Source organism: Manduca sexta, chromosome 4, assembly GCF_014839805.1.
Source record: "Manduca sexta isolate Smith_Timp_Sample1 chromosome 4, JHU_Msex_v1.0, whole genome shotgun sequence".
Classification (NCBI taxonomy): Eukaryota; Metazoa; Arthropoda; class Insecta; order Lepidoptera; family Sphingidae; genus Manduca; species Manduca sexta.
The window spans coordinates 6,029,584-6,043,660 of record NC_051118.1 but is presented as its reverse complement, the minus strand read 5'-3'; the positions used below and the strand labels follow the sequence as shown (position 1 = coordinate 6,043,660).

At 36.2% G+C, this 14,077-nt stretch overlaps 2 protein-coding genes across 12 annotated transcripts in view; one reads left to right on the top strand and one right to left on the bottom strand.

Annotated features, from left to right (window-relative positions):
* Positions 1-849: 849 nt before the first annotated feature.
* Positions 850-6,368, top strand: LOC115453124 (elongin-C). The gene is made up of 4 exons (XM_030181769.2): positions 850-1,040; positions 2,998-3,096; positions 4,156-4,363; positions 4,931-6,368. Exons 2-4 carry the CDS (start codon positions 3,003-3,005, stop codon positions 5,070-5,072), a joined length of 444 nt encoding a protein of 147 aa, XP_030037629.1. The 5' UTR covers positions 850-1,040; positions 2,998-3,002; the 3' UTR covers positions 5,073-6,368.
* A 2,922-nt stretch (positions 6,369-9,290) lies between these two features.
* LOC115453125 (focal adhesion kinase 1) overlaps positions 9,291-14,077 on the bottom strand; it is a 244,513-nt gene continuing 239,726 nt past the window's right edge. For all 11 annotated transcript variants that reach the window (XM_037441537.1, XM_037441542.1, XM_037441525.1 and 8 more), the window contains 3 exons: positions 12,951-13,138; positions 12,149-12,259; positions 9,291-11,912 (listed from right to left, as the gene is read on the bottom strand). In XM_037441537.1, the coding sequence (XP_037297434.1) occupies positions 11,300-11,912; positions 12,149-12,259; positions 12,951-13,138 (912 nt within the window). In that variant the 3' untranslated portion in view covers positions 9,291-11,299. The remainder of the gene's footprint in view (positions 11,913-12,148; positions 12,260-12,950; positions 13,139-14,077) is intronic.

Sequence of the window (14,077 nt, the reverse complement as noted above, 5' to 3'; positions counted from 1 at the left end):
GGCGGAATAAGAGCATTGTAGCTCCTAAACTAATGGACCGATTTTGATATACTTATATTTTTTATTGAAAGCTAATGTGATCGAGGTGGTTCATAGCTATACTTTAAGAAGACCTATTCAGGCTTTTGAAGATCATCAGCTCTTTGCCCACTTTTACAGGTCTGATTAATTTTAAATTATTATTACTCCGGTAGTATTTGTAAGACATGGAAACCCTGTGCTAATGCTATAGCATCAAGTAACCTCCTCCTCAGCAATTTACAGTAGATATGGTGTGTAATGGGCTCATAATAATGATTTCAATGAGTAGATATTAGATCACTGAGGTCCCTAGAGGAATAAGTATATACTTAATTATTTTAAAAATTTGGAATAAATAAAGTTTTTCGCACAGCGTACTTCGTAAAGTGAAATAAAAATTTAATGTTTGCATATGGTTTTTTTTTTGTTTGATTCAATAGGGATTGATACTTATGTATATATATATATATATATATATATATATATATATATATATATATATATATATATATATATATATATATATATATATATATATATATATATATATATATATATATATCCTTTTAATATAATTCGTACATAGATATGTACATACCTGTTTCATATATTTCGTATGGCATTGTGTGAAATAGTCTTTACGACATCTCTTTTTAATCGCAGTTAAAATGTATAGCGATAAGTAAAACAATAATAAAATTGGAGTGTTATTTATTGGTTACTAATTATCAGTAGGTAGTGGGAAGTTTATATTTTGGTCAGGTAAATATTTTTACTTTCCCATATTTTTAACTACAGACTTTTTTTCATACGTCTGTGTTTGGAACCAAAAAACATGCATGTTATATGCCTAATGTCATATCACTGACAATTCAAATTCGTATTTGTCAAGTTCTGACTTCTGTCAGTTCTGAATTCAGTCGGATCCAATAACCTAAAATAAATTTATTTTTATTCTTGAACACTCGGAGAGTCATCTAACAAACATTTAACAAATTATACACAAAGTTTTAATCCAGGTTAGTAATTAATTTGTCTGTTTGCTCTCATAACTAAAAAAATTATGAGTGCAAGAATTGAATCTACATAATTCTTGAATGGAAGAACGCTGCTAATGCATTTTGGTCCGCGGATGTAACGATTTCAGTTTTATTCTCATTCATAGTAAACTATGTGTTAGCTTGTCTTGCATTACAATATTTCTAGTGTTTGAATACAAGTTATTATTTCATAGTGTTTTCAGTTGAAAACGAACAATTGATAGGTATTACAATGTGAATTAATAACATATTATCGAACATATAATTAAGATTTATAGTTAATTTTTAATTTATATAAAGTTGGTAGCATTATATTGAATCATGTGAATCCTGAAATAATATTTTTTTGTTAATGCATCCAAATATAACTAAATTTTTTGCTTACTCATTCAGAAGTTAGATTGTAACAGTCAATTTGCGGAATCATACAATTTAATATCGAAATAACTGGTAAAAGAGTTAAAAATATTTCTAGCTAACAAGTAATTCATATAGATAAAGTATATTTTATTAATATTTTTATCTATATATAGCATCTAGACAACAGAAAATCTATGAATGAAACCACAAACTAACCCTTGACTTTGTCAATAAGAATGTTTCAAATTGAATTATAATAAAAAGTGGATATTATTGTATAAAAAACGGAATACTATAAATCATTAAAATTTCATAGTAACTACAATGATGCAGGTTGGTCTATAGAAGGAGAAAGGTATATATTTTGGTACAAAACTTCATTTTTTATTTTTTTATTGGCTTAGTAGGCAAATGAGCAAGCGGTCTTGACGTTAAGCAGCATCCGCTGACAAGAACTAAAGCATTGCCAGAGCCACAGCCAAGCCATTGCCTACTTAGGTGTTTTGTGGTCATAAATAACAAACTAATCACTTGATAAATTATATTAATTTTATCAGATTAACAAAGGCAATATTTAAAAACATAAGTTGCTCAGAAGCAAATGTAGTAAAACCACAGGCGTAAAGTATATATTGAGAAATGTTGATACAAAATACAGCACTATTGAGAAAGATTATTTGAAAATTTGTCTTAAAACCGTTTTTAAATGATATTATAGTAAAGTGTCATTTAAATAAATGCAGTATCTTTTAGTTATACAAAAGATTTTTTTTTAATATATTGATTTATTTTTGTCTATTGTAAAATTCTACTACAATAACGATGCAAGCCTTTCAAATTTATCTGACTATATGCAGCTAGCACTTTGGGATTGAAATGAACAAGAAGCGTATTAGAAAAAATATTCCTAGAGGAAAGGCAAAGGTGCAATTAGGGCACCCACTTTTCGCTATGTGTATTGTATCCCTATATGTCCTATACATAAGCATATCTGGACTACCACCACAAGAACAAGGGACCTTGAGTGTTGGACGTACCGTGCGCGTAATACAACTACGCAATCGATAATCTATAAAGAGTGTATGTTGTATTACATAAGATAAAAATATTTTGATAAACAAAAATAATTGTTTTTTTTTGTTGCTTTGAATGACGTGACGAACTTGTTGATTGCCTGATGGTAAGAGATACGACCGCCCATAAAGAGTAGAAACACCATCCAACACTTTGAATTACAAAGTATTGTTTGTATTGTTTGGCATTCCACTGCGCTCGCTATCCTGTGACGAGATGTTCTCATTATGTCCAGTAGTTACACTGGCTACAATGTTCTTCAAACTGGAACGCAACAGTGAGTACACACAGCTGCTTTGCGGCAGAATTAGATGTTGCGGTGGTAACTATCCAGGCAGACTCTCACATATGAGAGACCTACCACAAGTAAATGTGCAGCTTCTATACTAGTTGACTGTACCAATATTTATCTTGTACCCCTATTTACAAGATGTCTATTCAGTGGCATAGATTGTCATAGAAAGATGTCATAGATTTACCGCATTCATATTTATTTTGGCAGAAACCATGTCGTACCAGTCAGTAGGATCAGCTCCCGCCTCAGGTGGCGCTTCGGGTGGCAGTGCTGCTGATGAACAACGCTCGGGAGGAACCGTTGCAGGTAATTATTCCTCACAGTCTATATACCTTGCTTGAGAGTCGACTACCTCAGTGGCGTAGTTGGAATTGAACACGGTACAAGTAAGACTACTGCGCTGAGGTCCTGGGTCGAGCTAAAATAATTGTGACTGGGTTTTTACATCTTAAAAATAACTCAGTCGCATCTCGGAGTCAGAAAGTTGGCGGTGTGATGCCTCTGTGCCTCGGAAAGCACATAAAGCCGTTGGTCCTGCGCCTGGTCTTTCTCCGGTCATGTCGGATCGCCGTCTCACCGACTATGAGAGTGAAGGAACAGAGAGTGCTCTTGTGTATTGTGCACACGTTTATGCACCATAATACATCCTGCGTACTTGGCTGATCTCTATTGAGACTGGCCGCGTTTGCCGAAATTCGGCTAGGAGGGATGCATACGAAGCTTTAGGTCACCCCTCAGAGGCCTTATTACAGTTAGTTACTCTATGACAATGTAAATCTATAACGCATGTCCTTGTTACGTTATTTTCGTGACATTAACGTGGAATGGTTTTCTTATGCCAATTTCAAATGTCTATAACGCAGCAGAGTGCGTTATATACGTGCTTGTCACGTAAAAATAACGTGTGGTAGAGAATAAAGTCCCAGGTGAAGTGGAGTGGACTTTGCAATGTCCCTATGAAATATTATATCTCTAAATTAGAATTGAAATACTACACATTTTGTTGTCCATTATGAGATATGGCATATTGTGCAATCTTAAGAGGAAGGCTATAGTTGCTAGTGGACATCCTAAAGCTGAAGAAGAAGAGATTTATGAGGTTTATCCACTAAACAAATGTAGTGATTTTTTCTGTCCTTCAATCTACTCAACTAAACTTTATAATTATTTTTTTTATTTGGACAGTGTTGTGTAGAAATTATGCAAATAATAACTGGTCAGATGTAAACTGAATAAACTACATATTGTAATTTGTGTGTTCCAATTATGTATCAATATTTCAATTTACACCACTTTGGATTTCTTCACACCATTATTTGTCCAATATCATTAACCAACTTTTAAAAAAGGAGTTTTTTAATTCAGGTAGCGGCTCGGGCGGCGCCGAGGAGAAGGTGTACGGTGGCTGCGAAGGTCCGGACGCGATGTACGTGAAGCTGGTGTCTTCAGACGGGCACGAGTTCATCGTGAAGAGGGAGCACGCTCTCACATCAGGCACTATCAAAGCGATGCTCAGCGGTCCGGGACAGTTTGCTGAGAACGAGGCTAACGAGGTCAACTTTAGGGAGATACCGTAAGTGTCTGAGAGTTTCTGTTTTTTGACGGGGTTACCCTGCGAACGGGATATAGGCGATCTTCTGGCTTAGCAACCACGGCAGTCTCAAGGGAAGTATGAAAGGGATAGTCGGGGAGGAAGTATGGGGGGACGGGAGAAGGAAGAGAAATGTTCACGAGCCCTTATAGACCTTATTGTGAATTGGCAACCTTGAGGTATACATAGTTAACTGTGTGCGTATGGCCGCGACAAATGTACTCTTTGCATGGACGTGCATTCGGTGTGGAGACCTAGAGAGTATCTGAGGGGTGTATTAATTGATGCAATTGAGTTTCGCTTTGAAATGCGACATCAGCTGAGACGCTGTTAAATTAAAGTTAGACTCTTAAGGTCGTCGCTATTTGATGGACAGATAACATCTCAAGTCATAGTTATATCTTAAGTGACAGCATGTACCTGATTTTGACGGCTGAGTTTTGTTGAAAAGCGCCGACTCAGTCGAGGAAAAGGTTTTAAATGGCAATAACAAGCTTCGTATTGTGTCGTGTCCATATAAGAAAATTCAAATAATATATTTTATTCCAGATCCCACGTCTTGCAGAAGGTGTGTATGTACTTCACGTACAAGGTGCGCTACACAAACTCCTCCACAGAGATCCCGGAGTTCCCGATCGCTCCAGAGATCGCCTTGGAACTGCTCATGGCCGCTAACTTCCTCGATTGTTAGGTTTTCGTGTATGAGGTCTTGGGTGTAGTGAAATAGTAATACAAACCAAAATATTACTAGGTTTTATATTCCTACATGTAGAAAATAATTAACGCCATCTAGCGGTTTACTGAGTGTATGTTTTCTCGTATATTTCTCTTTGAAAACATACTTTTTTGTCGATAAATTTTGGGTTATATTACTCTTTCATTTATTATTGCATTGAAATAATTCACATATGAAGTGTAAAATCGAATGAGAACAAGAAAAACAATATGTTCCAACTATAGTGATGTCGTTAGGTATGCGTAAAGTCGATAACTAATTGACATCATGTTTTAAATAAACAATGTTAGAACTTAACACGAAGAGGTTTAATTTATTTTTTAACTTGTATATTTATTGTTTATTAACAAATTTAGTCGTTTTCATATTACGTAATTCCATTGAGTAAATGGATTTGCAGTCTAATATAGCATAAAGTGTCTTACGAAATCAACTGGTGAAAATTTTAATAATAATCTTATACTTAAGCTGTAGTCATCTTCGAAGGGGTAGACAGAGGCACAACTAAAGCATCCACATTGCGGGAAGCTTATATCACTCTTGAGATGCCTTAAAGGGCAAGTCTATCGCCATTTACTTGATATAAATTTGTCTCGATAAAAAGAAATTAATAAATATTTTTCCAAAGATTTTTTTATAAAATCTTATTATTTAATTGCGATGTGATTGTAATGTTGCAGATATTTCGATATTCATTTAATTTGTAATAAATATTCTGTAGTTTTTAAATTTCCAACTTCAACTTCAAATATTAAATTGTAGATTTTTTGAAATAAATACCCATATCGATATAATTGCTACATGGTTTTTATCGATATTTTACTCGATAACTTTAATAATAGTGACTAAGATGTAACGTGTTAGGGCGTATGACAAATGGATATAAGGCATTACAGTTTAAAATTAACCTGGATTTTAGTAAATCATCTGACTTCTGTATTGAAAAAAACCAGCAGCTGTTGTCATCGAATAATGGACTTTATTAAAAATGGCTTGTAGTTCACATCTAATGTCACCTATCTTTATCGATAAGCCTCTAAAGGTAATATTTTTAATTTTTATATCTTGCATACATTGAAAGATCTCAATATCTTTTTATTAGCAGACACCATTTAGAATAATCCAAAATGATACATGACAGTCATATTCGATTTGGAATTGGATAAGGCTAGGGTTCTTAGTTTATGTTGCAATTATATATTAACAAACCAAACTGCTTTGTATTTTGTTAAATAAACCAAAAATTTTGTACTAAGTTATTTTATTTAAAACCTTTACAGTTTATATTGATAATTATGTTTTTAGAGTGTGATTCGAGATTGGTTTACACGTTGCTTCATATTTTAAATATACGAGAGCTACTGCGATACATATAGTGCGTACGTGTTAGTAGTACGACTATGGCGCTAAGGTCCTGAGTTCGAATCCCGGGTCGAGCCAAAAATAATTGTGACTGGATTTTTCCAACTTCAAAATAAAGTCGCAGCTCGGAGTCAGGCAGTTGGCGGTGTGATACCCCCGTGCCTCGGAAAGCATGTAACAGTACTAGTTAGTCCTGTGCCACATCTCTCCGGTCATGTCGGGTCGCCGTCTCACCGGACTATGAGAGTGAAGGAACAGAGAGTGCTTGTGTATTGCGCACACACTTGTTAACTATAATATATCCTGCGTACCTGGTTGATCTCCGTTGAGATTGGCCGCCATTGCCGAAATTCGGCAAGTAGGGATTCATTCATCCATAGAGAGCTAACATTTTACTGAGGTTCTGTTTCACATCTTGTAAGTAAATGCTACACTTTACATAAATGTATAAGCCAGCCAAATTCAAATGTCACACTCCAATACTCCCAAATAAATGGTAATCTATACTATTATATAAAGCTGAAGAGTTTGTTTGTTTGTTTGTTTGAACGCGCTAATCTCAGGAACTACCGGTCCAAACTGAAAAATTCTTTTTGCGTTGGATAGCCCTTTGTTCGTGGAGTGCTATAGGCTATATATCATCACGCTATACCCAATAGGAGCGGGGCAGTAATGGCTAATCTCAGGAACTACCGGTCCAAACTGAAAAATTCTTTTTGCGTTGGATAGCCCTTTGTTCGTGGAGTGCTATAGGCTATATATCATCACGCTATACCCAATAGGAGCGGGGCAGTAATGGCTAATCTCAGGAACTACCGGTCCAAACTGAAAAATTCTTTTTGCGTTGGATAGCCCTTTATTCGTGGAGTGCTATATGATATATATCATCACGCTATACCCAATAGGAGCGGAGCAGTAATGGCTAATCTCAGGAACTACCGGTTTCAACTGAAAAATTCGTTTTGTGTTGGATAGCCCTTTATTTGTGGACCGCTATAAGCTATATATCATCACGCTATGACCAATAGGAGCGGAGCAGTAATGGCTAATCTCAGGAACTACCGGTTTGAACTGAAAAAATCTTTTTGTGTTGGATAGCCCTTTGTTCCTGGAGTGCTATAGGCTATATATCATCATGCTATGACCAATAGGAGCGGAGCAGTAATGAAACATGTTGCAAAAACGGGGAAAATTATGAGTTTTGAGAGCTTCCGTTGCCTGCGCTGCGTAAGCGGTTAAAGTTATGCAACAATGATGTATGACGGGATTGTTTCACTTAAAAAGTTCTAAATAATATAACAAAGTCCCCCGCTGCACCTGTCTGCCTTAACGTGTTAAACTCAAAAACTACCTAACGTATTAAGATGAAATTTGGTATAGAGACAGTTTGAGACCCTGGGAAGAACATAGGCTCCCGGGAAACTGCTATTTTTATAACGGAAAACTTTAGCCTGAAAAACTTTATAACGCGGGCGGAGCCGCGAGCAAAAGCTAGTGTCAATATAATTAGTAATTACCTACTTGCCAGCCCGAGCTGGTTACTTCGGTTTGTACCTTGTCTTTTGTATAAACTTTATCACTAATTTAAAATGTCCATAGTTATATAAGTAATTTTAATAGTTGTTTAGAAATAATAATTATTCTTATTCTTTGTTTTGACGTATCATAAGTGCAACTTTGTTCGCCTACGTGATAAATAAAGTATTTTATTTTATTTAAAAAAAAATAATGACTATTTAATTAGCTGTTAAAACTGAAAACAAATTTCACTTAAAATACATTTGAAACTTGTAAATCAAGCACTAAATTTCCTTATCAAAGTTCTATGTATCTTAAGAGACAGCTAACCGAGGTCAAACGCATTGCTCGATGCAAAACGACAGCGAAAAGTAACGTACAATCAATAATAATAATTATTATTTTGGATTTGCAATGTCCAGCGAGTGCCTTCATCATCAGAGTTGTAAGAAAGCATCTAGGCTATCTATCAAGTCGACGTTAAGTGATGGATCTTTACGGATTCCGGAAATCCAACTTAGCTTTAATTAATACATACTTACTCAATGCTAATATTTTGCGACGGCAATAAAAAACCACAATTAAATTTTGCGATGATTAGTTTAACTAAGTGGTAACCTAAAAAAAGATCCTCTATTAAATCAGGGAGTGAGGACCCTCGTCTAATTCTGTAGCCCCTAGTATAGCACGAGGCTCCCTATGTAACGCAATGCTCCTGGCAATAGACAAGTTCGCTCCCCTTCCCAGGCTCTCAATGGGGAAAATGAGTAAAAAAAAGAAAATTATTTGCAAGGAATAACTAATAAACATCCAAACATTCTTATCGGCATATATATAACAACAGTGTACATCACAACTGCTATTTTTTATCCTTTTGAATGTTCATGTCATATGGTTGTCTGTAAGATATTGCCTCGAGTGATAAGACCGCCAATTGTCCTCTATTTATAAGTGGATATACTATAGTTTTTTCCTGTTGTACATGTGTACAACATTTATATTTTTTATGAGTGTAGGTCACTTTATTTCCGCCGCCCCATGTAGGTAGGTTTATGTATGTAGGTTTTTAAAATACTTAATAATTTTCCATTTATTTGTATTACGGAAGGCACTAAAGTTATATAAATGAGTGATTAATTAAATCGAGTGAGCGTACTCTGAAATATGCCGCCCCTAAGAGGCAGCCGCCCATAGGCCCCGACCTAAACGGCCTATTTACAAATCCAGGACTGGTGTACAATAAACAATTAAATAAATAAATATATAACACTCCGGTTAAATAAAACAAACAAATATTTCTGACTTGTCCTTTATTCGAATGCGTAAACGAAAACCGGTCCACCTCGAATATCAGATGAAAAATAATCTCCGCAGCTCACAACTACAATATATGGACTACACGAACCGCTTACATACACTTTGGAATGACATCCTGCTTATAGCTACAATGAGACACAACACTCAACGCTCGCCGACATTAATGGAAACCATTGAAGATATTTTTAAAAGGAATTATTACACGGATTACAAAGGTTATAATTAAAAATAGTGCTAGGCAAGTTTTATTAAATAGGAAATACTGGCGTGACAGTTGAAGTTGTGTCCCATTTGATATATTAGGAAAATTAACTTTACAAATAAATCGAAGATTCGTCAATAAATAAATTCTGATCTTGTTATAATTACACAACTAACCAAATTAACGTAAACACTAAAACTCTTAGAAATTCCTTCTGAGATCTAAGCTTATGATAAGAACTTTGGATAAAAAAATTAAAATAAAACAAAATTACAGACAATTTATATGCTTTTTTGTACATTTTTACAAAAGAAAACGTCATCAAATCCAGTCTGAACGGCAGCAGTGTGGAACAAACTAAATGCAAATTTGTGACATAAAGGCTTAATTAATTGAAAATATACACATACTCGCAATAATACATTACACATTACAAAATAATACTTAATCAATTTATTTTCGACAATTACATTATTGTTTCATGGAAGAATTAATTCTGTTATACGCTCATATACGCACCAGTTCGGACACAGTACAAAACACTTCGCTACACCAAAAATATAAAATTTGTATGTAAAATAACTACGAAATCTTATGTTTTATCGATGCAAGTTGGAGAGGACTCGCTCTGTCACACTGTTCACTTCAAATACATTATTGGCATTAATATCACAAATTAATCGGTACAAGTTTGGTGTTTTTGTATAGAAATCATATTGAAATTGTGTAAAATTGAGCCGGTTTGAAGAATAATGATCGGAGCGAGCAATGTTGGTAGTCACAAACCTCATTGGTCTCCATTTTCAGATGACTAGTTATGGAAACCTTTATTTTTTTGTCGCCTAATTTAATGTTTCAAAGCTTTGTTCATTCCAATATCGCACGCTCGATGACAATAGATATGTAGAATAAATGTTTAAGAAGAAGTATGCAACACGAGTTATTAATTTCGAAGCGCAACAATGCAGATGATATGTTATTATCACTAAGATGATTCTCAAAATATAGACATGAGAAACATTGTGTTTTCATTAATAGCTCGTTTTTAGAGAAAATATTCGATTGTACACATGACGCCTTATCCCCGAAAGGGTAGGCAGAGGTGCAACAAAGGCACTCACTTTATGCCATGTGTGTTCTGTCCTACAATGTTAAGGAGGCGGGCCTATTGCCATACCGGGTACAATTTTTTTTACTGACTACAGACTGATACTGAGCAAAAAACCCAATATCACTTTGCCCGACCCGGGGTCGAACCCCAGACCCCACAGTAGTGTTGTACCGTATAAGTAATACTACGCCACCGAGGCCGGCAGTCGATTGTAATAAAATCAAAATAAACTGAAACTTATTAGCCATAGGCAATGCTAATGCTAGCTAACTTTACTTTACGCGGAATTAAATACTTTTTAATTGAACTTAAAATAAAATAACATATTTTAATTACAGCTATTAATAAAACACATTAAATGTATATGAATAGACTCCAATGATCCAATAAATGAAACATATAATATGACATTACATGGATGGATATAATTTTTAAACAACAATTTGGCTCAAAATCTACCCGCCTACAAGGAATATTGAGCATATTGTCTTTTCCAAGCTATGCTCCAATATCGAAGCGGCAATCTGTGTAAACGTATAAATGCTGTTCGAGCATATCCCAGTAAGTACTATACTAACATCGCGCCTATGTCATAGCCCTTAAAGAAACAGTAAAGCTGTCAAACCCACGCGGGTAAAATAACATCTACGAAGCGAATTAAGCGTCCGACCCTCACCCCTGATCGCTGTGCCCGATGTTCTGATCCAGCGGCACCATCTTTTTACTCACCGAGTATATCGGCGGCGAGTCGAGTTTGCCCGCTATCGCTTGGACTCGACTCTTGACCGATTCGATTGGTGCGGAATCGATTTTGGAATCGTCTACGGAGGTCGAATGTTGGAAGGTGCCCGGCTCGGTGTTACCGTATATGTGTTGCGGTTCTCTGACGTTCCCATACAGATTGTAATTGTGTATGAGTGTCGACACTCGGTTGGTGGTTACTGGCAGACTGCTATGCTCTTTGGGTACGTTCTCCGTGATCGTCAGCTGACTGGTCGTGACCGGTTGGTTTACCTTGAAGTCTGGTTTGGGGGGTGCTGGTTCCTCCTCCTGCACCGACGACTGGTTGCTCAATATAGGGTTTTGGGGGGTGAATATTTGGTTCTGTGCTGCGAACACCTCGTTTTGCGAGGTGAGCGTTTGGTTCTGCGGTTGGGGGGCGATGTCTTCGGACTCGAGGGCCGCTCGCCAGTCGATGTTGGGATGTCGCTCCCGGATGCAGTCGACTACGTCCAGGAGGTTCTTCGCGTCCATCGCCAGTACGTGCGCTGCAGCCAACATGCTCCTGCGAAAATAAACGATATTAAATATGATTATATTTTTTTTTTATTTAAAAAAAAGCATAGCACAGAACACAATCATTATAAATAATACTTAAGCACTCAATTACATTAAGACTAGATTTAGTTTATTATTAAGTCATTTTATTAAGTCTTCCCTAAACGTATGCCCTAATTGTTTAGTATATATAGTATAAATGATTTTATATTATAGTATTTTTTTGTGGTGTTTAGTACTGACTTGGTGTACTCGTGGTGCAGTGTGGTGTTGTGGTACTGTATGGCGAGCCGCATCGCCTCCACCAGCGCCGCCATGTCCTTACTCAGGACCTGATGAGCCATCTCCACCTCCCTGGAAAACACAGTAGTCATTTATTAGTCACTATTCTTCAGTATTATATTTTATACTAATCATATTTAAATTCACGAGAATATAGTAAGAAATATATATTGTTAAACTTGCTAACTAGTATTTTAATTTTTTTTTTGTCTGTGAAAGGCATCAAAATATTGCGTCGTTGATCAAAGCAGAAATAACTAAGGTTAAAATAATCAGTGGTAATATTAGGGTTGAATTATTAAGTCTATTAGTAGATTCGAAGAAATTTGAAATATTATTTGTATATCGTATAGGTTTGTTCTCACCTCAATAGGCTTTCAATTACATATTGATTATTAAATGTAATTAATTTAGCATCAATGAAATAGTAGAATCGGAAGAAAGATCGAATCCCAAACAGCGAAATTCGACGACGAACAAAAGTTCGGGATAACGGACTATTCGTTATGGGATTCAAATGGAGTTGGGCAGGCCATATATCGCTGACTGAGTGGTGGCCAAGGCAAGGCAAGCGTAGCGTGACCGTCCAGCGGTAAGATGGGTGGACGATATTGTAAGAATTACGGGTCGAACCTGGATGCGATTGGCTCGGGACCGAAAAAGGTGGCATGATGTGAGAGAAGCCTATACCCAGCAGTGAGACTCTACAGGCTGTGGATGATGATGATGATGAAATAGTAGTATAAAAGAATGTGATGTGTACCGCTGCGCCACGTGCGGGAAGGGCACGACGACGCGGTCGACGGTGTGGCACAGCGCGCGCAGGCGCCCGCCCACGTCGCGCACGGCGCCGAGCACGTCGGCCGGCGCCGCGCCGCCCTGCGTCTGCGCCGCCAGCCGCATCACGCCGCGCACCACCGCCGTCGTCGCGCCGTACACCGGCTCGCCGGACTGCGCGGAAACATATACAATCACTACTACATACAGTTTAGATTAACTTAGTATGATTAATATACCAGGTCGCAGGGACATTTGCACTGGGAAAAATATATTTATATATATTTTTTTTTATTTAATTCACAAAACTGATGTTCAAACATATTACATGCTATAAGTAAAAGGTACGAAACAATACAATAATATTTTGACATCTACTAGATGTGAATCCGACATGCATTAGGTATTCTTAGTAAGACACTTAAATAATATTAATCAGGTTAGTGTTTAAATTAGATCGTAAAAATATACAAATTACAAAATTTAAAAAAATAAATATATTAAGGATGAATTATTCTTTTTTATCCCTAAGTAATTAACTTATTGAGTTTCGATCTTGTTGAGGCTACAGAACCAGTGAAGATATTGAATAAATACTTTATATAAAATAAGCGTCTTGTAAACAAATGGGCTATGGATAAATTATTTATTTGAGAAACTTTAAGATATTGTATTTAATGAACTATTATGGTTATTGATATTTGGTTTCCTAGTGTTGGCACTACGAAACCAAACATCTTTTTTATAAATACATCAGTGCTTACAAAACCTTTCATTCAATGTCATGGCTGATTCTGATGCGACTTGTTGTCAGGTCCAAATGTATCATATATAAAAGATTTATAAAGTGCCTATAATTTCAACAATTAAATAACTACACATATTTTATCTTCAAGAGTTTAGGCATAGGCGTACCTTAGCCTACCCCTCTCACTTTCTCTGACTGCAACCAGCCCCTACTTTACGACAAGTGTTCCATCCGACGATGAGATAGGGAGCGAGCCTATCGCCATATCGAGCACAAATTATATACTCCGGGCTGATTGCCTTTGCTTTGCGCATCTCAGAATTTGAACCCACGACCTCAAAAGCAGTCAATTAAATAACCAAATC